We start from the raw sequence: 27779 nt of genomic DNA, 5'->3' as shown, positions 1-27779 counted from the left end.
TACTTATGGATAATTTACAGATGTTTGGTGATTGAGATATGGCCAAAATTCATGAGATGGGATTGGTAAGTGTTAGGTGTCACTGAAATACCACGAGACACATGACATCTGGCTAATATACTGTAGACCTGTGGCTGAGCCATAGAAAGACACTTTTTAAAAACAGGGTGTAGCGTTTTTGTCTTTTGCACATCATCTCTGGTTCCTGAAAGGTTGGTACTCCAATTGTAAAGCTGCAGTTTTCCTACAACAAAGAACAAAACCATGCAAACGAATGCTGCACATCAAGTTTGTTCTTTGAGTCTGAGCCCAAAAGTTCTTTTGTGTAGTTTAATAGTATCAGCTCAACCTGTCTGTAAGTAGAGTGTTGTCATTAAAGGAAACGACTGGCTGTACAGGTGGCTTCATCTTCATTTTCACGGCCTGACGAGTTTACCTGGTTTGTTTGGGTTCATGTTGGCTGCAGTTTGCTTCATGTTCAGCCTTAAAAATGTTTTTGGTTGTCTATGTTTAATGGGGCTCAACAAATACTGGACAAAAACAAGATAACATCATAATGTTTATGCTCGGAGCTTCATTATGTTCAATTTTAATTCTCAATTATATATTTGAATATTGAAACTCGACAATAAATAAAGATTTTTTTAAATATCAAACTTCATTCCTAATCTAATTTTTACTCCTAATCTAAAAACTCAAGAATGATGTTATTGTATTCTTTAAGGTAAAGTAAATGCTGGAATAATAATAGTTAGTTACACTAACGAATAGTTAATTAAAGTAATAGCCTGCGAATAACGAAATCATAATAATAGAAATAAATAAATATACGTATTTTTAGGCATTATGGTATACTTTTGTATATAAGTCATCAGGGAATCCTGAGGGAATTTCTTCAGATTTTAGGCTTAACTGGCCAAAGGTCAACAGCACAGCAGACTGTTACCCAAATTATTAAATCATTATTTAGTATTGTTTTGTATCTAAAAAGGTCAAACATCAAACATGTTAGGAACAAAAAGGAGAGATGAATATAAGTAGGAAGGTCCTAAGCAGTGGCGTGTCTAGCGGGGTGGCCACCCCCCAACCAGACTGGCCACCCCAGGTGCCACCTGGGGTGGCACCTGGGGTGGCTAAAACGATAAAACAATAAAAAAGATTTGTGTGTGGATCAAAAAAAACCCTGCAAGTTACAAATACGAATTTTGACCCTATTTTTCTTCCTTTAAGCTGATTGGTCAATGTCATGTCAATCACAAATTAAACAATCCAATCAGAGAACAGATGGGTTTGGCTGTCGGAGGGGCGCTTTTTTGAACTGCAGGTCCTTGAAGGGTAATCTCTATATAAATATCCGATAGCAGGTAGGTCCCCTAACTTTCAGCAGCTGTTGAAAGGAAAAAGTTGTGGTATATCAGTGGTTAGAAATAACATTATTACTTTAGGATTAGTTTAACACAAAGTCAGGGCTGACCCGGGACCATTGCTGTGAGTCACAGCGCGCAGCATAAAAGTCCCTTCACATCGGACACAGGATGTGCTGCTAATGCTAACTGCTAACTAAAACCAAAGGATCCAGAATTTGTTGCTGGCTGCTGGGCTCTGTGGGTTTTTGCAGCAGCTCTACCTGTACTAGATGCACCTGCTCCTTGTCTTTTCTATCTCTGACTTTATGTCCTCTACAAGAGTTTGGGTTTTTTTGCTGGTTCTTCAAATGTTCAATAAAAACATGTATGCTAATTCATAACGAAGAAAGCTTTGTAATGAAGACTGTCATTTCCAAAACACTGCCCGCCCCCACCCCGCGGTCCGCAGCGCTGTTGAAAAGGCTGTGGAAGTCCCTGTATTAAACACGTAGTCCTGTGACACAAAAATCACCAAACTCGGACGACCACAGACTGTTTTCGCCCCTCGACAGCCAAACCCATCTGTTCTTAATTGGATTGTTACATTTGTGATTGACATGACATTCACCAATCAGATGAAAGGAAGAAAAATAGGGTCAAAATTCGTACTTGTAACTTGCAGGGGTTTTTTTGCTAAGTCCACACACAAATCTTTTTTACGCATACAAATCTTTTTTACGCACGCAGAAATCTTTTTTACACACACACAAATCTTTTTTACGCACGCGCAAATCTTTTTTACACACACAAATTTTTTTTACACACACACAAATCTTTTTTACACACACAAATTTTTTTTACACACACACAAATCTTTTTTACGCACGCACAAATCTTTTTTACACACACAAATCTTTTTTACGCACGCACAAATCTTTTTTACACACACAAATCTTTTTTACACACACACAAATCTTTTTTACGCACGCACAAATCTTTTTTACACACACAAATCTTTTTTACGCACACACAAATCTTTTTTACACACACAAATCTTTTTTACGCACACACAAATCTTTTTTACACACACAAATCTTTTTTACGCACGCACAAATCTTTTTTACACACACACAAATCTTTTTTTACACACACACAAATCTTTTTTACGCACACACAAATCTTTTTTTACACACACACAAATCTTTTTTACGCACGCACAAATCTTTTTTACACACACAAATCTTTTTTACACACACAAATTTTTTTTACACATACAAATCTTTTTTACAAGTACAAAACCGATTTACAAGTACAAAATATTTATGACCACATTTTGAGCCCATAGGGAGGCAGGAGGAGGAGAGACCCGAGGCAGCCGCCGGTCCGAGTGTCAGGTGAACTGAACTTCAGGTAAGAAGTTATGACCTGCAGTCTATCTGGGTCAGATATAAACCAAGTTTAGGTAGAGTTTATTTTCGTTGTACTGACTTTTTACAGCCAGTTACAATAACTCGTACTGCGTACTAGCTAGCATGACGAAGTTTCTATACAGCTGTTCGGTTGCTATGATGTTACTGATAGTGAACTTTATTTTATTCATAAGGTTAGTTAGTAGAGTTGCCAACGGCTCCTTAAAAATGGAATGGTCCCTCATTCAGAGAAAATATTAAGCTGAGAAGAGACGCAGTTTGACCCGGACTTTAGCTAGAATGGAAAAAGACACAAAGCTGGAGTTATTCTGTCTTTACGCTGCACAGCTGCCTCTTCTCTCACCCCCCCCCCCCCCCTCCCTCTTCTGTTTCTACTTCAATCATGAAACTGATCAATGATCAGCTGATCGGCTTTTCTCTCTTGTTTATTTATCGCCCACTTTGCGCCAGAAACAGGAAACCAGCGGATGTCGCGCTAAACAACAGCAGCACATTTAAGCTTGATCAGCTGTTGTTAGAATTTATTTAATATTAATTTCTAGTATCAGCTGATGTTTGCTGGAGCCACAGCTGTAAAAGCTGCTGGTCATGATATCGGTTTGGATATGTGGTGAGAGGGAAACATGAGGATGAATCCAGGAGATGTCCTTACTGAATCATCAGAGCTGAACAGGTGATGGAGAAACAAGTTTACCTTTTAGGTGACATGGATAAGTTGAAGGGAAGTTATGAACTGTTGCTGAGAGACAAATAACACCAATATCATTTTAAAGAAGCTCCTCCCCTTTGTGAGTGTGGACGCTTCATCTCTTTGCTCTTGAATGCTTTGCTTCTTATATTGATTTTTATTGATTTTTATGCTGATTTTTTCCCTTTTTTCCGTGTGAGCTTACCTGCGATAACTTCTGGACACTTGTAGATCATTAGGACTAGAGTGTTCTTAACAGAAACAGCAACATTTTATGGTTACCTTGTCCTCAGCGCTCCGTGTGTCTGTGGCCTAGACACAGCTGAAGCCTGATTACAGCGTCTGGGCACCGAGCAGCCTCAATAGCCTGGAAAGGTGCTAACCGCTAGGCTAACTAGCAACAAGATGCCTTCCCTCTCCACAGATGACTACCACAGCCTCCTGCAGAAGATTGCAGTACTGGAGACAAAAATTCATCGCTTAGAAGTAAACGTGGAGGTAAATGGACTGTGTGGAAATGAAACAACCTTGCCTTTGATTCAAAACAATGGCGATGAGCAAGCTAGTACACAGCTAAGGAGCACAGATAACATGACCAAGAAAGTAGACTCTGTGCATTATTATAAATCCTCAAGTGATAATCCCCCCTTAGACTGTCTTGGTGCAAAACCAAGACATAAATCATGTCTCCTGGAAGGGGGAGGACGTATCACAGGCAGGGCACAGCGAGCTGAAATCTCTGAAACCGACTGGCCTTCACTTCCTACGAGACAGAGAAGCTCTTCTACCCCTATATACGGGAGGAAACAGGACTGGACAACCGTGAATAGGAAGGTTAACAACAAACCTCCAAAACAACTGAATGTGAAACTGCAGAACAGATTTGCTCCACTATCAAAGGACCCTGGATCTATATCGGACAACCATCCATCTAAAAGCAGCGAAATAAGGTCTGAAAATCTGTTGAAAAGTGAAAGGCCACAGGGAAAGCTAAAGGCTAGGCCTGAAACTCTGATTGTGGGTGACTCTGCCGTAAAGGATGTACAAAGAATGTGCGGTAAGAACACTAAAGTCCTCTGCTTTCCTAACGATATGGTCAACAACCTGAAGGAGAGAATTCTTCAAATTGCAGATGAATATCCAACTGTGACAAACATTGTTCTGCATACAGGGTCAAACGATGTGTCCAAACAACAGTCGGAGGTTCTGAAACGGGACTTTACTGGATTATTAAATACTGTAAACTCTCTGAATGCAGCTGTATTCATCAGTGGACCTGTACCGCCGGTCAGAGGAGGAGACGAGAGATTCAGCAGGTTGTTTACAATGAATAAATGGCTTATATCAGCATGTGCTGACCACTCAGTGCACTTTATCGACAACTTTAATATTTTTTGGGAACGCAGGCATCTGTTCAAAGCAAATGGATTTAATTTTAACAAGTCAGGGGTGAAACTGTTCACCTCCAACTTGTTTTATTCCATACGTCATCCATCCGTGCTTGGTGCCAAGGCTGAGATAAACGAGGAGTTATCTCATAAAGAGGAACAAACAGTACTCCAAGAACAGACAAAGCCCAGCAGAAACCTTGAGGAGGAGCTCCATTTGCCCCCACCCGGGAAGAGCCTCAGAAAGGAGAGACATCCATGGCATCTGAGGAAGAGCCTCAGAAAGGAGAGACATCTAAGGCAAGAAGAGGGGTCCCTATTTGCCTCCAACTCTCTCAACAACACCAACGACCAGGACAAGGGACCACGACCTTCCCCAGTCCCCCAAACCCCTGACAGGCCATCACCCTCCTCCCCCTCCCTTTCTCCCTCCTCCCCACACCTGAAATTCACTGAGGAGATGATGGAGCGGGTCAATGCTGGGCTCAGATCTACCCCCCGTCCCAATCCCTTTTTGTCCCCCATAAACCCCCCACCAGAGCGGCCAAAGGTTCGCCATCGAGCCCCACCCTCAACAGAGCAATCGAAGTCACATTGCCCAGCCTCGCCCCCCTTAGTTCCTCTTCATGCCCTGTCTCCGCAGTCTGATGTGTGATGTGTGAAGGGTCCGGGCTGTGAGGATTATGGCAGTGATGACTTTTCCCAGGAGAAGCTGGGACCCTGTTTACTAGAAGGTTTTAAAATTTCTGTACTTTTAGGTGACAGGAGACATGTGGCCTGGTCAAAACACAGAGAGCTGCACTCTAAAAGATCTTTAAATATAGTAAACATACCTTGTGTGCCACAGACTGCTCCCAAACACGAGGGGACAAGTAATACCTCTAAAACACTTAAGTTGGCTTTATTAAACATTAGATCTCTAGCTGGGAAAACATTTTTAATTAATGATTTAATCACTGAGCACAGCCTTGATTTTATGTTTTTAACTGAAACTTGGTTGGACCAAAGTAACAGTGGAGCTGTTCTCATCGAGACGACCCCTCCTAACTACAGTTTTATCAGTGAGGTCAGGGCGAGCAGGAGAGGAGGAGGGGTTGCTGTCTTATTTAATGAATCATTTCAATGTAAGCAGCTATCTCCTGGAAGTTTTCAGTCTTTTGAATATGTGGCTTTACAGCTGAAGGCCCCATCCAAAGTTGTGTTTCTTAATGTTTACAGGCCTCCCTAATACTGCACAGACTTTTTTAATGACCTCAGTGAACTGCTGTCTGTGATCTGTGTTGATTTTGACTGTGTAATTATTGCTGGGGATTTTAACATTCATGTGGACAACCCTCAGGACAAAGGGACTAAAGACCTGAGTAACACTCTGGGCAACTTTGGGCTGACTCAGCATGTAACAGAGGCCACACATAATAGAGGACACACTCTTGACCTACTGATCTCCAAAGGCCTGAGCATTTCAAAGGTTACTGTGTCTGATGTGGGCCTGTCTGATCATTACTGTGTTTTCTTTGAAAGTAAAATCTCAGCCCACACAAATATATCAACAACAGTGATCACAAAACGGTGTATAACTGAACACAGTAGTGCAATTTTTAACCAGGTCTTCCCATTAACACCTGACCTGTCCAAAGGTTCAGTCAATGAGCTCGTCAATAGCTTCAATGCTAACATGTTAAATGTAATGGACACTATTGCTCCCATTAAGGTGAAGGTTATCTCTGGAAGGAAAAAGTCTCCATGGAGAAACTCCACACTGGTGAAAAAAGAAAAAAGAGAGTGTAGGAAAGCTGAGCGCAGATGGAGAAAAACAAACCTCCAGGTTCATTATGACATTTATAAAGAGAAACTTCACAATTATAATTTACAACTGAGGAATGCAAGGAGGTCCTACTTCTCTGACATCATCACTAAAAACAGCCATAATGCTCGGGTCTTATTTTCTACAGTTGACAGGCTAACAAACCCTCCTGTGTCAGTGGCAGCTGAACTTCATTCGACCATGGCCTGCAATGACTTTGCCAAATTCTTCACTGAAAAAATCCAAAAAATTAGACAAGCAATTGGTACATCAACAGCAGATCCAGGATATGTACTGTGTCCACCAAAAAACTGTTTAAACACCATGAAACAGTTTCAACCTATTAACAGCAAAGACCTGGAGGACATCTTAGGTAAACTGAACTCCTCCTCCTGCTGTTTAGATGTCCTGCCAACAAGTTTTTTCAAAAAGGTCTCAAAGACTTTAGAGTCAGACCTGTTACAGATCGTCAACTTTTCTTTATTATCAGGTGTGTTTCCAGAATCACTAAAAACTGCTGTAATCAAACCTATACTGAAAAAGGACAATCTTGACAAGACACAAATGAACAACTACAGGCCGATCTCAAATCTCCCGTTTTTAAGTAAGATCATTGAAAAAGCAGTTTCTCAACAGCTCAGTTACTTCTTAAAACAGAATAATTGCTACGATGCCTTCCAGTCAGGTTTTAGACAGAACCACAGCACTGAAACCGCTCTGACCAAAGTGTTTAATGACATATGTCTGAATACAGACAGTGGAAAAATGTCAGTCCTAGTTTTACTGGATCTCAGTGCAGCATTTGATACAGTTGACCACAACATATTACTCAAACGACTGGAGAACTGGACAGGTCTTTCAGGAACTGTACTAAACTGGTTCAAAACATACGTAGAAAACAGGAAATACTTTGTATCAATAGGTAACTTCACATCTGAGCAGACAAGTATCACATGTGGAGTTCCCCAAGGTTCCATCTTGGGACCCCTTCTGTTTAACATCTACATGCTCCCACTGGCACAGATTATAAACAACAACAAAATAAACTATCACAGCTATGCAGATGACACACAAATATATATCACAATGTCACCAGGAGACCGAGGCCCTGTACAGGCTCTTGGTAAATGCATTGAGGAAATCAATGACTGGTTGTGCCACAATTTTCTCCAGCTAAACAAAAACAAAACTGAGGTAATAGTCTTTGGCGCCAAAGAAAAACGATTACAGGTCACCAGAGAACTTCAATCTATACATCTAAAAACCACAAACCAGGCGAGAAATTTGGGTGTAGTGATGGATGCAGACCTAAACTTAGAAAAACACATTAAGACAATAACAAAGTCAGCTTACTATCACCTCAAGAATATATCAAGGATAAAAGATCTGATGTCTCAACAGGACCTGGAAAAACTAGTCCATGCATTCATCTTTAGTAGGCTTGATTACTGTAACAGCATCTTTACAGGTCTACCTAAAAAATCAGTCAGACAACTACAGCTCATTCAGAACTCTGCTGCTCGAGTCCTCACTAAGACCAAAAAAGTGGACCACATCAGTCCAGCTCTGAGGTTCTTACACTAGCTGCCTGTCCGTCAGAGGATAGACTTTAAAGTTCTGATGCTGGCCTATAAAGCTCTGAATGGTTTAGGACCAAAATACATCAATGACCTCCTGACCCAGTATGAACCATCCAGATCCCTCAGGTCATCTGGATCCGGTCTTTTATCAGTTCCCAGAGTCAGAACCAGACACGGAGAAGCTGCATTCAGCTTTTATGCTCCTTATATCTGGAACAAACTCCCAGAAAGCCTCAGATCAGCTGAAACACTCAGTTTATTTAAATCCAGGTTGAAGACTCACCTGTTCTCAGCTGCATTTGAATAAAGCACCAAATCCACACTTTTAAGCTTAAATTTCAAAACTTACATTTAACTACTGATTTTATCTACTGTTCTGATTTTATCTGTTTTGATTTTATATACTGTTTTGTTTGTTTGTTTGTTTGTTTGTTTGTTTGTTTGTTTGTTTGTTAATTAGTTAGTTAGGTTATTTGCTTGTTTTAATCAATTTTAAATCATGCTTTTTATTTGTTCTTGTTTCTAATGTCTCTGTAAAGCACTTTGAATCACCTTGTTGTTGAATTGTGCTATACAAATAAACTTGCCTTGCCTTGCCTTGCCTTAAGTAGCTGACAGCTGATAGCTGTGCAGGGGCGGATCTAGCAAAGTTTTGCCAGGGGGCCAGGTAGGGCATTAACAGGGAGAGGGGGGCACAAAGAAATACTTTTCTTTCTTATTCTCATTTAAAATATCTAGCTTTTATTAAATACTTATCTGAATCTTGCGAACAAAGTTTTTATCTGACGTAAAATGTATAGAAATCATACATATACCAACAAGACTGTACATCACTGTCACAACAGCATTTGTTTTCATTCAAAGGCTTTATGGCTTTAATACCTGGTGGGCCGGTCTGTAGTGAAAATGCCTGATTTTCTGTCCCAGTCCAGCCCTGCAGGTTAATACTGGCAGTGTCATCATGCCAGCTGACTGTATTTCATCATCAGCCAGTGTTGTTCTTTATACATCAATATTACCAAAGTTTACCATAAGGCAGCATAGAAAGTATTTACTTGCTTTCAGGTTTTATTCAAATGTTAGTCTTTTCATTTGTTTCCCCACTTTTTTCCTGTTTCAAAATCAAACACCAGTTTGTGAGAAGAGTATCTTCTTTTTTTTAATAGGCATTGGTTTTGCATTGGCATTGGCTAATTTGCTAATTGTATGATAAAAATGTTTGTATTTTAATATACAAAAATGTTTTTGCCCAAAACATATGTGCACTACATGTCAGTAAAATACTATGCAAATATTGATGTCCTTGACTGCTGAATAAACACTGACTGATTGTATCTCTTGTTCTTTATCATCACAGTATCTAAAAACTTTGCACCATAGTGGTTAAAATCTCATTCTAATAAGAGTTAAAAGCGCATTCGGTTATTAGGTTTATAGGGTTATTGAATTATGGTTAACGGTTGGTAGAATTGTTTTTAACATTATCTGCCAATTACATCTGCCACCCTTCTCCAAATCTGTGCCCCTACGTGGCCCCCCCAACAAAAATTTTCTAGACACGCCACTGGTCCTAAGTTTAATATTTTCTATGTACACATTAGGCCGCTTCCCTTATCGTTGTCACAATAACTGCATGTCAATGAGAATTGTGATTTTTGTGAAATATCAATATCGCTGTACATTTATTGTTTCAGACTAAGTTATAGATTAATTGTACAATTTTCAATATCTCCATAATAATATTGTAAACATTAATTTTTTTGATAATTGTGAAGTGACAACCTGAAAGCTGATAGTTTTCCTGCAAGTCTGATTGGTGACTGATCAAGGGCGTAGATTTGGTTTTGGCATTGGTGGGGACGGATGATTCAACCACCGAACCCTGCCCGGTTTCTTTTTTTTTTCCTTTTTGTTTTTGCTTCTTAATAAAAAGAGGAGAAATATACTTGCCTACATATCCTATTCTACGTGCTTATAAACAATTTAAAATCACAATTCATAGTTTTATATGTGAATTATATAATGTTAAGTTACTATTAAACAAATGACTGACTAAGTATTTTAGGCTTTAGTTTACTTCAGCCATATTCCATATAAATCAGGTATCATACAAAAATAAAAATAGCTTCACATACAGTCATGACAATAAAAGAATATGACTTTAAGGACTTAACATCATTACTTCAGTTATAGTACACCAACATCTCTGATACATTAGCACTAAGGGAACACTGAATGACCTGCTGGTTTTTGTCCATAAAACTGCTCATCTAAGATGACCACAAAGTAAAAGATCTCTCAGCAAAATTATGCAACAGTTTAGGCACTGTTGCCCCGATCAAATCAGTGAGCTGAGACTTTCTATTCTCAACATGAACTACTGTTACAGCAACAGACATGGACTACTGGTGTCCCACACAACAACTCAATGTCCACTATGTGAAGGAGCCAAACACATGCCTGCTCCTCTCGTTAACTGAGATAAACTGCTGGCATATTTGTTTTACATCTATACTGTCCAGTCTCTCCTGGTGGACATACAGCAGCATTGTTTAATCTCATTTGAGTCATTGTTGACCTTAGCCATGTTTTTAGTCTTCTGAGAGCACTGAAGCTTCTTTCAGCCTCAGTACCTGCGTTTTATCCTCAGATTACAATTATTATTCTGTGCTTGATGTGCCTCACCTTTGGCCCTGGCTCTTCCCCTCTGACTGCACTAGGACATATTGCCACCTGATAAAATAACACATTGATTCGTGCCATATAAAAAGTGAGACATGGGAATTCAGATTCTTTGTCAAATATACACTAATGAATCAATTTACATCAGCAGCCTAACAACTGTCATGATAATAAATACTAGTTAATCTATAGCACTAAATCATCAGTCAGTCACCTGTGACCTCGCCTCTTCACCTCTGTCTGAGCTACAACATGGCAGAGCTGCCTCTGTCACCTGACAAATAGGACATACATGACAATAAGCTGCTTCAGTGTTTCTGTCAATTTGTGCAGATCTTGACTCATCAGTAATGTTTGTAGGGTGAGTGCATTTTTAAAACAATTTGTGCAAACTGCACTACAAGGTGGATATTTGCAAAATCATGACTACCTCATGACATTTTGTCTCAAAAATTAACCTATGAATATGTCAGTGCCATTAGGATTAAATTATTGTGTCACCAACATTTTAATGTTAGACATATAATTTTAACAGCCTCTGTAAACTAATATCCTGACTTGCTCAAAGCTGCCGTTTTCTCTGACAGTTTCAATCAAAATTAGAAATACTACTCTGAGACTGAGATAACTAATAGTGCTGCCTGTTGTGCAGTTAATTTCCAAAACACGTTAATCGTGGTTACATACGATTTTAGACTGATGTGGGCCAAAGCCTAGCATAGCCTGTAACGTTATTGTGACGGACACATTTTATGAGTTAATTTGGCTTTAAGTGACTTGTAGGTTTCTTTGAAAAATACTTATATCCAGGATCTTCCTTTTTGCTGCCATCCTCCTCTCCTCCTTGCAGCGCAGGCTTGCCGCTGCTAAAACTAAACACAGCTCCCTGAAAGGCACAGCCAATCACATTGGCCATATTTGTCACATGAGGTAGGACTCCAGTAGAGGACGTAATTTAACTCTTTCTGCACCGCTGAGTGAATGAGACGTTGACAGATCGTTTTTTTCCCCTTTCTATCGGGTTTGATTTTCTTTACTTGAATAGATCAAATTATTGGTGGGGACAATTCAATAATCGCTGGATATTGGTGGGGGCGTGTCCCTTCCGTCCATGCCAAATACGCCCTTGTGACTGATGTAAACTTCAACTTTAATGATTGGTGGACGCATTCATGATTATATCCATTAATCATAAACAATTATTTCCAGTGGTTCAGTTACCAGTGAAGTGTACATCCACTCAGCCTGATGAGTTTTGAGCACACGCCTAAATTACTCACCCAAAAAACATGTCTATTTTAAGGTGGCGTCACATTTTGTATCTAGCTAGATGTCTAACCTGTATGTCCCGTTTTGGGGATTATCATATTTGACCGAGGTAGCGATTATTACTTTCCTTTCGTGCATGACTCTCAGGCTGAACTTGAGTCTTAAGGTGAAGACAAACAGAAACCTGCTGCAACCTTCGCAGCAATCTCAAACATGCTGATATTTACATAGAGAAAGCTGATGGGAATGTTTTTTGTTTTTCACGTCTGTCAAGATATTTTGAACTGACTCTGGCACTGCAGTACTCATCCTCTGAGTACCAGGAGTATACCATACAGACATTAAGAGTAACTAATCTAAGATTTTATGCTGTATTTCACTACTGACTCACAGACTAATGCTGCCGTCCCCAGAGCTCCATCTCTGGCATGACAGAAATATTTATAAATAAAGTAAGGCAATACAAATAGGAAGCAAAATTAGCAAATACAGAATATGGTTTGAATTGGCTTAAAAACAAATCAAAAATAATTTTTGCTTAAGCTGTTTTATTTATTATTATTATTTGTTAGATACAGTAACAAGCAAAGAGAAAAAATCACTTATGACTAAACCTTTCTTTCTCACAATCATTGCAGACTTGTAAAACAAAATCTCTTTTAAAATTTTAATGAAACTCTTCTAAGTAATCAAACAGATAAACTGAGAAGATGGTGTAACCCTATTGGCAAAGGTAATAAGTTGCTTGAGGGGCTGAAGACAGCATTGCTTTTCTGAAAATGGCCATTTTTGAGAACAGTGCGGTGATCTGAATTCGTCTTGTGAATGGAGAGGATATCAGTTTAGCACAGAGTCCTCGTCAGTGAGTGCTGAAATAAAAATTGTTGACGGTGACAGATATCAGCACTGTCGTGAACTCATTTCCAGTTATTGAGAGCTTGTTTCCTCATGCCACAACAGGGCAAAACAGATACGTTAAAGGTGGACTGAGTAGCTCAATAAGTTTGTTTTAAAAAATACATATTGTAGCACTTTGTTATAGGTTCAACTCATTAGACAAGAAATAAACAACATGCCCATTAAACAATAAAGTTTCATTGATTAGTAGGTATGCTTCTCCTGTGGCTTGAGAGATAGAGCTAATCTTTGCAGCATACTAGTGCAAGAAACTGAACCCTGAGTTACCCCTGATGCTTCTGTGTGACTATTAGGTTAAACAGGCTTGAAGGCAATGATGTCATGATCTCGGGTCTTTTGACCCAGCGTTTTGTGTTTTCTATTATTGTGATGTATTTTGGTTCTGGTTTTCTTGCTCTTTGGTTTTCGGTTCTGTTCTTCCTCAGTTTAGTGTTTAGTCATTTCTGCCTGTGTATTCCTCTGTGTAAAGTCCGTGTTTCTTAGTCTGTGTCTTTGCATGTGTGAGTTCCTGTTTTATTTTGAAGGTCTGTTTCTTTTGTCAGTGTTTCTAGTTTCGCTTCCCCTTGTCTTGTTATGTTCAATTAATGCCAGCCGTGTCCCCCTCCTGTTTCCCATTCTCTGATTGCCCTGTGTGTATTAAAGCCCTGTGTTTTTGTGTGCGCTTTGCTGGTTTGTCTGCGTGATCGCTCGCCGGCTTATGTTTTTGCTCTGTGTATCCCTGCATGTCTGTTTTTGGTTTCAGGTTTATTTTGTTAGTTTTTCTGGTTTAGGTTTTATTCTCGCCTTGCTGTTTGTTTTCACCCACCTTATAAAATAAAGCTCACTCTCGTCAAAAGTTGCATCTTGGGTCCTACTCTCGAACTCCACACGTCTGCCGCGCCAGACGTAACAAATGAGGCTTGTAGTAATCCATCCATAGTAGTCCATTTAGCAATCTAGTTGTTTGTTTTTGTTTGTTTGTTTGTTTGTTTGTTTTGGGAGGGGTTAGTTTTGTTTATATCAGAATTATTGTGCTACATTAATATGGTGATATTAATGTTGTATTAATGATGTTTTTCAGTTCACACTACATATTACAACACAAACACAACACAGTGAAGGCAGATGGCTCACAGTAATGAGATCGTCTCATTAAGGTAATGTGGTAATCCCTCCTTAAACTTGTTTTTAATTTGACTGAAAAGACATATCTATAAAATGCATTTCCTTTAGACTTACTTTGTAACCTCAACCTCAAGGTTAAGGTCAATTTCTGAAAATCACCTAGGATTTTCATATTTATACCACAGGTGCATCTACTGGTGTCCACCAGTATTTTGTTTTCTAAAATGTGGTTTTGTTTGTATTTCAGTAACAAGTGGTCTTCTCTATACAAGGAAGAATATCAGAGCAATAGGTTGCTGTAGTCATCAAATATCAGAGACAAGTGCTACTTTTTCAGACCCAATATCAAGTAAAGTAAACGTTGTCTTACAATAATGCCAACTGAGCAATTTGCTTGCTTGTGGCTGGTGAGCCCTACAATCTCTTTTCTTATTTATGCTCTTGGCCTGTTCTGCATCTACATCTCACACACTTCAATACATCCTCAATGGATCCCATGTGACTAATTCTTTTTCTGTTAGAGTTGCTGAATTTCTGCCCCTCTGCCTGATCTCAGAACAGCCAACCTGACGGAAACTGAAGCCAGCAGCAGCTTCTGGTCTCTAATTGTGTTCAGTGAGCTGCAAGACCCTCAGCTCAGCAAACAGCAGTCAGTCACTATCAGCAGATGGCCTTTCATCAGGTGGGTGTTTGTTACTGTTTTCCATGGGAGTTTGTGATACCCTGAGCTATACCTGTGCACTGTTTTCGTTTGGCTGGATAGGGGCACATACTTGGATCTTATAGGTCAGTGCTTTGTACATGAGGTGTGTACAGTATAAATGTAATATGTTTACCATTTGGTTTGTTTCTCCATAGAAGAGAAGCAGGAATACTGTCAAAGATTGTACTGAAGGCGCTTACAGTCTTGCAGGATTTGTTGTGGACTGATCAAAACATTATAGTGTATGTGTTTTTTTCTTGTATGTGTTTGCTGCTTACATGGACAACCCCACACAAAGTATTTAAATGCCATATTACGTCAGGACGTAACAGGTGACATCAGCAGCCTAGCTTGCGTTCTGGCTAAATACCACAAACAGGTTTAGGCACCTCATTCTCAAACTTGACTCGGAAGCTAGACACTTCTTCACCTGAAGAACCGACTGTAAAAGAGTAAGTTCAAATAATTCTTTGTTTTTGTTTGTTTAATTTGCTTCATTTAAATTTGAGAATGGTATGCCACTGTTTTCCAGTTATTAAGATATTAAGATATAACTAAAAAAGGGAAGAGATTGATCTTACTTTTTTCTTAATTTTCATGTTTAAAGTTGCCCTGTTAGTATCTGAAAGTATAACAATGAAACATTTTTTTTATCACAAATAGTTACTAAAAACTTTATTAAGACATATTTGATTAAAAGTTACAAGACAAGAATGTAATAAAACATCAATAAATGTAATTAACATCATACAAATAAATGTAGGGAAACAAAAGGAATGAAGGTAAATTAAAACAAAGCAGCTACTTGTATATGAAATTGTTAAGACTACTCACTCTACATCAACAACTTTATCTGTTGACGAATGCAGCACTGACAGAACCTAAAATATATATATAAAAGTCAGTTTAGTCAAATTATAACTGTAATACATTAGATAAAGTTCAAATGTGTTTGACCTACTTATGAGTAGCATATAAGTGAAATAATGTCCAATTTCCTGTTTAGGGTTAGATACCATATGCTTATGTGCATCACTGATTACGTTATATTATTTTCAAATACTTTAAGTTTTCTTTTATTTCTCAGAGGTTGTCTGTGAATGTGTTTCAAGCCCTGGATGTTTATCTTCTTGGTGTCTGGTTAAATACCTTATAGCACTATATTTACATTCTGAAACTGATTGCTAGAAATCAGGAGTGTCAAACTCATGTGGAACTATAACTAGATGTGGAAAATTAATCTTGTGAGACTTGACAAGTGAAGTAATGCCGCTGGTTCATTTTAATAACTTTGAAAAAACCTTATAGTTGTAGGTTTGTTATGGGAAGAAAAAAAAGCACAACATGGAAATTGAAGGTGCCATAAAGTCAAAAAATGCCATCTGTTACTGTAATTATCCACTTTTGCAATTGAAGGTGAAAATGGCATCAGTGTCATCCAGCTCTCATCTCAACAAAACTGTGCGGCAGCAGTACATGAGCCTGCCTCAAGGACAGAAATGCCAGGTCACCTACATCTGGATTGATGGCACTGGAGAGACACTTCGGAACAAGACGAGAACTCTAGACACAGAACCAAAAAGCATAGAAGGTGAATGGCATTTTTAATAAGCTCTAACCTTTTGGGGTGAGAGGCACTTAGTCTAAAACTTAATGTTTAATTAGCTTTATAGTGAAGGGCAGCTTTTCTACCCTTTCAATTTGTTATTACAACCTGCCCGATGAGGCTTTGATTGACGTGTTTATTGAGACTCTGAATGTCTACAAGACTGTGAGCCAACTGCTTTCAAAACATTATGGGGGTGCACCTGGCACATGCCCATTCATACAATATTAATTAAAAAAACTGAAAGTGTCTGGGGGTGGGCGTCCGGGTACACACCGGCTCACTCCTTGGCGGCCGCTTGTCGGGGCCTGGGGCCTGGGGCTCGCTCGGGCCCCCTTTGGAGGTGGGGTGCCCCCGGCCTCTCGGCCTAGGGCTCGGTCACTCAGGCGCAGCTGGGGGCCGGCGGAGCTCACGGGCGCGTCACTGCAACCCCCCCTGGCTTCTGCTCCGCGGCTGCTGAGTGAGCCCTCATCTGGGACTCTCCTCAGCTCTTACTGGAACAGTGGCGCGGCTGCCCCTCTGTTGGTCTTCCATGGTCTTTTGTGTTCTGGGGGCCTCTGGATGTCTGGAGTTTTGATCTCCTCCATACCCGCTTCACACCCTGGAGGACGGGGCTGAGGCCCCCCCACACTCCCTAGCAGATCATTACATGGAGAAACCTTTGGAATGCAAGCATGCTGATCCACACAGGTATGCACACATGGGTATTCACAGACGCGGACTAAAGCTTTCTTGGCTGCTGCCTCAAAGCACACTGTGCGCTGTCTATCTTGCGTGCTGCACAATATTGTTTATTACTTAGTAAATACTGATATCTATGACTAGCTAGTTTATTGTGATGGTGCTTTGTTTTCTCTATTATTATGTTGCTCTTTGTTGTTTGCTGTCTCCTCTGTTTGTTTGTTTGTTTGTTTTTTTTTTTTTCTCCATACAGGTGACCCAGGAGTTTTTTTTTTTTTTTGTCTCTCTTCCCCCCCCTTCTCACCGTCTCTTCTCCCCTTTGGTTTTCTTTTTTTCTCTCCCCCTCTCTCTCTCATTCATTCCCCCTGTCCTATTTATTAAAAAAAAAAAAAAAAAAATGACAAAGGATGAACTGAAGCTCTGCCATCACGTAATGTCGCATACTGCTGTTTCTGATGTCATTTAAAAAAAAAAAAAAAAAAAAAAAAAAAAAAAAAAACTGAAAGTAACACTAAAACTGTCATGTCTGAGGACTCAGTGTTTTGTTTCTTCATAATATGTTATGTTCTTGTTTATTCTGGTTATGTCTTTCATTATGATTTGCCATTTGTTAGGTTTCTGTTCTGTGCCTGCCCTGGTCCCACGTATCTGTGTTCCGTCTGTCCTTGATGTTATTATGTCTGCTCATGAGTGTGTTAAGCTCACTGTCTAGTCTGGATCTCTGTGTCTGTCATGTACTTCCTGTTTTACTTTGAAGGTCTATGTCTTATGTCAGTGCGTTCAGTTTTGTGCTCTCCCTGTCTCAGTGTCAGCCATGTCTCCCAGCTGTTTCCTCTCAGTCCTGTTTAGTATCTGCGTCTTCCCCTGCTAAATTTACACTGTGTGTTCCTTTTGCTAGCTCGCCTGCCTGTTTAGTTTGTTTTGTATTCTCAGTTTAGTTAGTTTTCTGTTCTGTTGTTATCCAGCAATAAAGCTGAGTGTTTTGAGTTTACGTCTGCCTCTGTGAGTCCTGCTTTTGGGATTCCTTCCTGCCTTCACACAGCCATGACAGAAACTTAAAAGAACTAAATAAAAGCTAAACATTTTCAAATGAAAAAAATAAACTGAAAGAAGTAAATCCACTGTGGAAACTCACTGAAATCTAACTGATTTATTATTAAATAGAATATTCCAGGTGTGTCTAAGCTTGAGAAGTTAGTGTGCTCGCTGTCTTTTCTTAATTTGTCTTCGCTACCAGAGAACTTTGGCACATTTGACTGTAATTGTGCTCTTTTGTGTTTGTCTTTTTTCCCCATTGTCCTGTTACATTTATTTGTGTCTACTTTTAGTAACAGGGCCAGATCTCACCAAGCAGATAGTATGAATGGGAATTTTCCATGACATCTCTATTAACGTAGTTATCAAGTTAATCAGGTTTCACTTTAAAAAAGAATGTGAACACTGACGCCTAATCAGAGGAGTAATAAGAAGTCTCTATTTTTAGAAATACCTGAGTGGAACTTTGATGGCTCAAGCACCTACCAGGCCGAAGGCTCCAACAGTGACATGTACCTCATCCCGGTCTGCATGTTCAGGGATCCATTCAACCTTGACCCCAATAAACTGGTTCTCTGTGAGGTCCTGAAGTACAACCGTTTACCTGCTGGTACATTTTTTTCAGTCCATGCTTTTTACCCTTAACATCGTCTAAGATCATAATAATAGACTGCTCTGACTTTTATTTTAGAAACTAACCACAGAGCAAGTTGCAACAAAGTGATGGAAAAGGTCAAAGAGCACCATATTTGGTTCGGTATGGAACAGGAGTACACACTTCTGGGAACAGATGGACATCCATTTAGCTGGCCTCCAAATGGATTCCCAGCACCCCAAGGTAACCGAGCTGTCATTTTTTTTACTGTTTTTTATACAAATACTGCAGTGACAACCCCATTGCCAGCTTGTGGTAAATCCTTGTGCTATTATCTGGGTCACGGAGAGTGTGGAGTGAAGCAATATCCCACAAAATGATACACATTTACATTTAAAGTCAGAGAAGCAGAGGTAATGACAGAATTTCTCAGAAACAAAACAGACACTTTCCAAGAATGACAGGGTATGAAATCAGACAAAAGGAACAAAACCAAAAGTAGACTAGCACAGCTGATACGTTTCTAAACTTTAACAAAGGCTTTCACATTCTTAAGGAGCTTGTAAATCCATTCAGATTCTCTGAGCACCACACTTCTCTTTCCCACATGTTATCATTATTTTATTCAAGTTAGCACAGTGGTCAGTGCTATACAAAGGATTTCTGTAAAGTTAGAAAAGAAGTAGACAAATCATTTCTCAGACACTTCATATTGTAAATGTTTGTAATTTTTGTCTGAAAACAAGCATCACAAATGCACTTTTTATAGGCTCAGAACCTAAATGTTTATAGCCGTCGTACAGTTTTCATACAGTGTATCTTGATATTGTGGTTTTTCATTTGTGTCATCATGTGTCCTCAGGTCCTTACTACTGTGGGGTGGGGGCCAACAGTGCTTATGGAAGGGACATTGTGGAGTGCCACTACAAGGCCTGCCTCTATGCTGGGATCAAAATCTGCGGTACTAATGCTGAAGTTATGCCATCTCAGGTAAGTGAAAGTACTACTCCAATACATGGCAGTAGCACTTTATAATAAACATAGCTAATTAAATGTATGTAATATTTATTAATCACTGGTTACAATGTATTTTGTGTTTCTTTATGCCATTAACTTTTCTGCGATCTTGAGTTTTATTCAGAAAAACATGAAATAATTAAAAACTATTCTTATCTTCTAGTTCTCCTGCTTTGGATTTCTGCCAGTTGGATTTTTAGCTTCTTGTTTCGTTTTTATAACACCCAGAAAAGGTTGCATCACATTTCTTTTGTTTCCATTGCATTTTTCTTTTTGCGTCGACGAGATAAGTTTTGTGACATTGAGATGGGTAGATGGGTACACCTCCCCAACATACCACGCATAACATGGCTTTCTATGAAATACTCACGCTGCTACAGTCCAGTGATGCCACACAATAAAGAAAACAGTCTCACCCCAAACTTGAACCACAATTCCTGAACTTAACCAGCTAGTTTAAAACAGAAAATAAAATGATAGCAAAAGAGAAAGTAACAAAAGGCAAAACAGCACAACCTCCCTACTGAAATGCAATTTAAAACAAGTATAGGTTATAGTGACTATAAAGTCAGCTACAACTTTATTTACAATTTATTAGCTGTCCAAATAAAGTGGATGGCTCAACAGTATTTAATGACCACATACAAACATTAGTTATGACTTTACAGTTAATTCAGACAATGTTAATTTGATACAATACGATGACTAAATATTGTTATATATTACAAACATATGACATATTTATGAGACAAGCTATTTATCCCAGAACCTGGGGAAATACTCTGGTACAGCAGCCAAAACATTCAAAACAACCTACCTAAAAAAATATAAAAAACAACATTACAAAACAAAATTCTTCAGAGAAAAATGAGCTCAATGACGCAGAAAACACTGAGCTCAAAAAACTGAAATTTAATACACAGATAAATATGAAACATAAATATAATTCACAAGTGATTTCCAAGCAAATACTAGGCCATTAGCAAATGTTACTCATTATAATTTCTTTGTTTTCTAACAGTCAAAAAAAACTATCAAATTGCAGTTAGCTAAACGTATCATTTATTAACAGTGTTAATGTTTTCACCTCGAACATTTCCCTCTTGTCTCTGCATCTTTCTTTTTCTCTGGCTTCAGTGGGAATACCAGGTGGGCCCCTGTGAGGGCATCGAGATGGGGGACCATTTGTGGGTCTCACGTTTCCTTTTGCACCGTGTCTGTGAAGATTTCGGGGTTGTAGCAACTCTGGACCCCAAACCCATGAAGGGCAACTGGAACGGGACTGGTTGCCACACAAATGTCAGCACCAAGGAGATGAGGGAAGGAGGAGGACTGCAGTAAGTAAACTCCAGACTTTCAAAAGATACACATACAAAAGCTCTTCATTGTACTACAAAAAGGAGGACCAGTGGCACATTTGAAAAGCTTAAAAACAGCTTGTATTTTCTTATTATTTTTTATTTTAAGTATTTCTTTAAATTAAATAAAATGCAGCACTATATCCCCTCACCAGATACTTTATTGGATACTCTATGTATGCAATAAATTTGATTCAAGAAACGGGAAGAAATTATGTGTGTTTTTAAGTGACTGACTGCTAGTAACAAATTACCCAAAGATACAATTTTAAATTGGTTCTTTCCTAAGTTGTAGTGTAAATAAGTTATTCCCTTAAGTGAGATTCATAGATAAAAGTCTTCAGTGGCTTAACAAAAAAACAAAAAAAAACATTCTCTGAAAACGATCAAATACAAGGACTTGACTATAAAATGGTTTTAAAAAGCAGTCAATATCCAGAGCAAAACTTTGAAAGACCTTCAGAAAACCTGGAAAACTGTTGCTCAAGACCTGTATTTAAAAATTACAATAATGTCCTCTTAGAAGCAAATATGAAGAAAAGAGTGATGCTGTCTTAATCTTTACTAATCATGCTTAAACAACTGTTCACTGATGCTCAACATACTGCCTTCTCAAACATAGTAATAAATGGAAACTTCAGTAAAAATACATGTTTCTTTGATGGCAGGTACATTGAGAAGGCTATCGATAAGCTGGGGAAAAAGCACCCTGAGCACATTCGTGTGTACGACCCTCATGAAGGCAAGGACAACATCAGGCGCCTCACAGGTCTCCACGAAACCTCCAGCATCCACGACTTCTCTGCTGGAGTGGCCAATCGAGGTGCCAGCATCCGCATCCCACGGCAGGTGGGGCAAGAGAAGAAAGGGTACTTTGAGGACCGCCGTCCCGCAGCAAACTGTGACCCGTATGCAGTGACGAAGGCCATCGCCATAACCTGCCTATTGGAAGAAGAAAAAGGAGCCAAGTAGTAGAAAAGTGCTGCCTTTTTTAAAATTATATAATTTGTATAATATAGATAATATATATAAAATGTATAAAGCAACACAGACCTGTCTGTGAGTTAACTTGAACTGGAGTAAAAGGATTCACTACAAGATGAAGAAGCCTGGAAGTAGATGTGTTTTTCCTCTGAGCCTCTATACTGCTGCAAACGATTACTGCTCACTATGCTCCCTAAACTATTAATAACTGCTACTTTAAACTTGTGCTCCATCTGTAACCGCTGAGGAATGAAATAAAGATAATGGTGCTATGATTGCCTTCTTATCTATTTATGTCAGAAAGTCTCCATATACTTCACTTGTCATTGGTATGACTGTTGTAGAAATGTCCTTACATATTAGTGAATTTGTTGTTAGCACTCTTGCTGAGTGCCTAAACCTCAGCTGGCATCATATGTATCATCCAGTCTGGCTTTGCCTTACTCTTATCCAGTTTTGCCTCCAGTGGAACAGGCTGGCTGTACTGCCACTTTACCCACTTACTGCCAGAGATACCACTCCTTCATCCTGATAGCATACCTATTTCAAGTATCAACGTGATGCAGCTGCTACTTTTGGGCTCATATGGGATCTCCAAGCTTGCCCTATCTTGCTTTACCACTGGTAAGACATCTGATTTCTCTCTACTTAAGGTGGCTTGGGGCAACCATCTTGGTAACCATACAAATCTGAAATAGCAGTTCCTCCTTCCAAACACTTACAAACTAGCCAAAGTACATTCTGCCAACCTGATCTCTCCACAAATAAGTGGTGTGGGACCCAGAAGCCTTTGATAGTTTTGCTCGATGTGTTGTGTTATGTGGTTTTCATGTAGATAAGCTACTGCGAAAGGGACCGGTTGCTATAAAGACGGGTTTGTTGAGCACAGCCTCTGTCATTCCACTGACGAGTGGAACTGACAAAGCATATACACTGCCTGGCTGCATGTGAAATCACAGGCCAAGCATATCTCCAGTGGGGGAGCTGACATGCTTCAGGATCAGACCAAGCAAGTTAACAAAGGCAAAAAGATGCAGGGACACTCGTCCTCTGTTTACTACAATAGCCAATTAAACACTTCCCAAAGTAAACACTAAATAAAACTTTACTGCCAGTACTGTGAAATTTTGATTTATGAAAATTGAAGCAAAAAACTGCCACCCCAGAGCCTGGGCCTAAACATTATTGATACACTGTGGGATCATCTCAACAGAAAATGAAACACAATGCAGCCATATTCCAACAAACAGCTTTAGAAAGTGCTTCAAGAAGCCTGGAGAGCTATTCCTGAAGACTGGTTTAAGAAATTACAAGAAATCTTGCCTAAGAGAGTTGTATTTCCATTTATGTTTGCATATGATTGAACAAATCACTGCTCCTATCTCCAATTTTCCAAGCAAAATATAAAGTAATGAGGGATCCTTCAAGACCTTTGCACAGCACTATAGTTAAGGCAATAAGTCTGATCTGTGTTAGCAGAATCACAGAAAAATAGTAATCTTAAAATAATAAACCAGATGTTGAAGCTTTTTGCACTTGTCCACCAGATGGAGCTATTGGAGTAATTTTCATTACCCGCATCTTATTCAGCAAATCAAAACCTGTAATTTACCCAGTCAGAGGTCAACGTGTTACGGAGACTTGTTAGCTGGCTCTTTATAAAGGGATAAGAGTGGTGTGGTTTTTAAAATATTTAAGGATTTAACCACAAAATAGGGGGAACCACGATCTTTGCAGGCACATGGTGAGTTACACCCACATGGATCCATCTCAGGTGATGCTGGGCGTACCTAACATATGGTGTTAACATCCTATCATGTTACTTACAGACATGCAATCGCCTCATTTGCGGCCTGGCACCGTCAAAATGATTCACGATCCAAGCTGTTTTTGCAACATGAGTAAACAAACAAGGTGAAACTGAGAACAAGAAGAAGAAACAATGAGATTCTTTGAACTATATTAGATGCCACCACATAACAGATTTCCATGGATACAGGCAGTAACTTGGCAACTATGGTGTTTTGTCTGTTGTCATGGGAACACTTTTCTTTTACTGAGCATAAAACCAGCCTGTGTGTATGGAGGATTAAAACAGCCAAATTTAAAAATATAAATAAATAAATACATAAGTGAATAACTCAGCAAATAATTTCATTTAGAAAATATGTATATTTCTCGAGGTATTTGAGGCATGAATCTGGCATTAAATGACCAACTAGCAACAAGCTCAACCTAATTTTCATTCTTAAAAGTGTATTAACTGTAAGGTCAGGTTAGGTAACAGGCTTGATATAGTGGCGACAGATCTATCACAAGACTCACACAGAGAGACAGACAACCACGAACTCTCACATCCACACTTCTGACCAATTTAAGTTCACCAATTAACCCAACAAGCATGACTGTAGAGGAAGAGGAACGATATTTTTTCTGTTGTGGTAAATGCAACACATTAAGCCTCTTGAAAAAAACTGTGTATACAGTACAGACGGTCTTATCTGTGAGCCTTTTATACACAAACGCGATCAAAACATTTACATATACAGCTCTAATCACATCACTGAAGCTACACAATGAGACAGGAAGTATAGTCAGGGATGGGAAGTACCGTCTCAGAGAGAGGAAGTATGCACTGAAACAGAAACTGTGCGAGCAGTGGGGAGGGTTTTAATTTGAATTCATGCTAATTCTCCTCTTGGGTTTTGTGCGTTTCAACTTTGTTATAGGGAAAGAAACCAAATCAAAATTATGCAAATTTTGAGGAGTGTGTTGTCAGTGTCAGTGAACTATTTTGTTCAAATTGGATGATTTGTTCTTCTTGGGCCAAAGACTTTCCAGAAACCTTATATTTTTTCACATGTAGCCTCTGTCTACTTGTTGCGTATGCCCAAATGACTATTCACTCATATTACTGCCGCACACTGATTCAGGCAGGAAGCACAAATAAGAGAGCCCCAGCAGCTTTCTTTTGTGTTGTGGTGTACTTCAGTACATGCGAAGTTCAGGAATGCAGCTCTTCTTTGGAAATTTCTCAGACACTGTGATGCAACCTCCTTTCTGGAAAGTACCATACAGACATTTTCAGCTTTCTTTCATTCATAGAGGTATTCTAGCAGTTATCTCTAGAAGATGGTTCACACAACAACAACAAATCAAATCAATTTATTTACATAGCACCTTTCACAGGATAAAAACCACAAAGTACTTCACAATAATGTAAAAACAGAAATACATAAAATACATCAATAATCAAACATACAAATCTAATTAAAAGCCTTAAGAGTCTTAAGCTGCTTTTTAAAAGAATAAATACAATCAAGGCAACATAAAAATGGAGGGAGAGCATTCCACAACCTGCGGGCCACCGCTCTGAAAGATCTATCTCCTCTGGTCTTAAAACAAGTTTGTGGGACTACCAACAGCCTTTGATTAGATGATCTCAGGCTGCGAGAGGGAGCGTGGGGTTCTAAAAGATCAGAAATGTAGGCAGGGGCATCACAATTCAAAGCTTTAAAAGTCAGTACCAAGATTTTAAAATGAATTCTAAAATGTACTGGAAGCCAGTGTAATGAACATAACACTGGTGTAATGTGCTCTCGTTTTCGTGTCTTAGTTAAAAGCCTTGCAGCAGCATTCTGGACTAACTGATTCCTTTTGCTCAAACAAAGATAAAGACTGTTACAATAATCTAAGCGAGATTAAATAAAAGCATGAATAACCATTTCTAACTCAGATTTAGATAGCAAAGTTCACAGTCCCCAGATGTTTCTTAGCTGAAAAAGGCAGTTCCTAATTGACTGGCGAGAGTGTTGTTCTAGGGACATGACAGAATCAAAGATCACACCTGAGGCTCGGGTGAACAGCTGAGCCAAGAGAACCAAGATGCTGTTTGATTAGAGATATCTGGTTGTCGGGGGCAATAATTAATGTTCTTCTCAGAGTTCAACTGTAAATAGTTGTCCCCGAGCCACTGTTCAATGGAAGCTAAACATTTAATTAAAGAGGACAGGACTTCCATCGGCTTAAAAGAGCAATAGAGCAGAATATCATCAGCATAGAAGTGATAAGACACCTCAGGGAACTGCCTAATTATAAGTCCTAGAGGTAACATGTACAAAAGAAAAAGAATAGGACCCAGAACTGAACCCTGCCGTACCCCACAAGTCAGATCCTTAGAATGTGACATAAACTGATTTGCAAAAACACTAAAAGATCTGTTGGAGAGGTACGACTGAAACCACTTCAAAGCCAGACCGGACACACCGACTACATCCCGGAGCCTGTTAATCAGGATGGTATGGTCAATGGTGTCAAAGGCAGATGTCAACTCCAACAAAACCATGATGGAGGATGCTCCGGAGTCAGCTGACATCATAATGTCACTAGAGACTTTAACAGGGCGACCGTGGCTCAGGGGGTTGGGAATCGCATCTGTAACCGGAAGGTCGCCGGTTCGATCCCTGGGCTCTCTGTCCTGGTCGTTGTGTCCTTGGGCAAGACACTTTACCCTACTTGCCTACTGGTGTTGGCCAGAGGGGCCGATGGCGCGATATGGCAGCCTCGCTTCTGTCAGTCTGCCCCAGGGCAGCTGTGGCTACAACTGTAGCTGCCTCCACCAGTGTGTGTGAATGTGAGAGTGAATGAATAGTGGTATGGTAAAGCGCTTTGGGTGCCTTGAAAAGCGCTATATAAATCCAATCCATTATTATTAAGTAATGCGGTTTCTGTTGAGTGACTTTTACGGAAACCCGACTGAAATTTGTCATAAATGTCATGTTTTTCTAAAAAAGCGGTAAGCTGATCTGCAACTACTTTTTCCAGAATTTTCGACAATAATGGGAGCTTGGAGATAGGCCTATAATTCTTAAGCTGAGTTGGATCCAAACTGCTCTTTTTTAATATCGGCTCAACAACAGCATGCTTACAGAACGTAGGGACCACACCTGTTAAAAGTGAGGCATTGCATATCTCTACAATAGAGGGGCCAATGGCAGAGAGAGCATTTTTAAACAACCCAGCAGGTAGAATGTCATTTGCACAAGTGGTAATTTTCATTTTTATCCAGCAGGATAAAACACTTGCAAGTGTTGTTAAATCCCTAAAGGGCCATTCAGGGAGACAACAAAACAAAACAAAGAAAATTTAAAAACAAAGAACAAAAAACAAAACAGATTTTTTAAATGTTTTGTTTGCAACGTTTCCTCAGATTTTTCACCTACAAAATACTGTTTACAATAATGATACTATACTTTTATTCATTGTGGAAGTGTCAAGATTTAAAGAGAAAACACAAATCTACACTGCATCATCATTTACCTGCAAAAAACGGCATTTCTTTTAATTCTGTCACTAATTAACCAAAGGCAATATACTGATGCTTTAACACATTTTTAATTAGTAGACCTTATATGAATAAATAAATAAATAATTAGTTTGGGAACATAAATTGGGTGGATATGGGTGAACACAGATATAAATAAGTAAACTTTAAAATAAATAAAAATTAACATTTAGTTAAAAAGCAGATAGATTAGGGGGTTAATACCAGTGTTACATTTAATTAGGAATGATAACTCAAACAAAGACAG

At 39.2% G+C, this 27779-nt stretch overlaps 1 protein-coding gene across 1 annotated transcript; it reads left to right on the top strand.

Annotated features, from left to right (window-relative positions):
* Positions 1–15076: 15076 nt before the first annotated feature.
* Positions 15077–22444, top strand: LOC146665762 (glutamine synthetase-like). The gene is made up of 7 exons (XM_085413517.1): positions 15077–15364; positions 16329–16503; positions 18683–18844; positions 18926–19072; positions 19692–19819; positions 20984–21183; positions 21873–22444. Exons 2-7 carry the CDS (start codon positions 16335–16337, stop codon positions 22174–22176), a joined length of 1110 nt encoding a protein of 369 aa, XP_085269643.1. The 5' UTR covers positions 15077–15364; positions 16329–16334; the 3' UTR covers positions 22177–22444.
* Positions 22445–27779: the final 5335 nt, after the last annotated feature.

Source organism: Rhamphochromis longiceps, linkage group LG7 (genome assembly GCF_057381845.1).
Source record: "Rhamphochromis longiceps isolate RC_006_pf linkage group LG7, R_longiceps_female_GT1.1, whole genome shotgun sequence".
Taxonomy (NCBI): domain Eukaryota; kingdom Metazoa; phylum Chordata; class Actinopteri; order Cichliformes; family Cichlidae; genus Rhamphochromis; species Rhamphochromis longiceps.
This window is presented reverse-complemented; position numbering and strand designations above follow the sequence as displayed.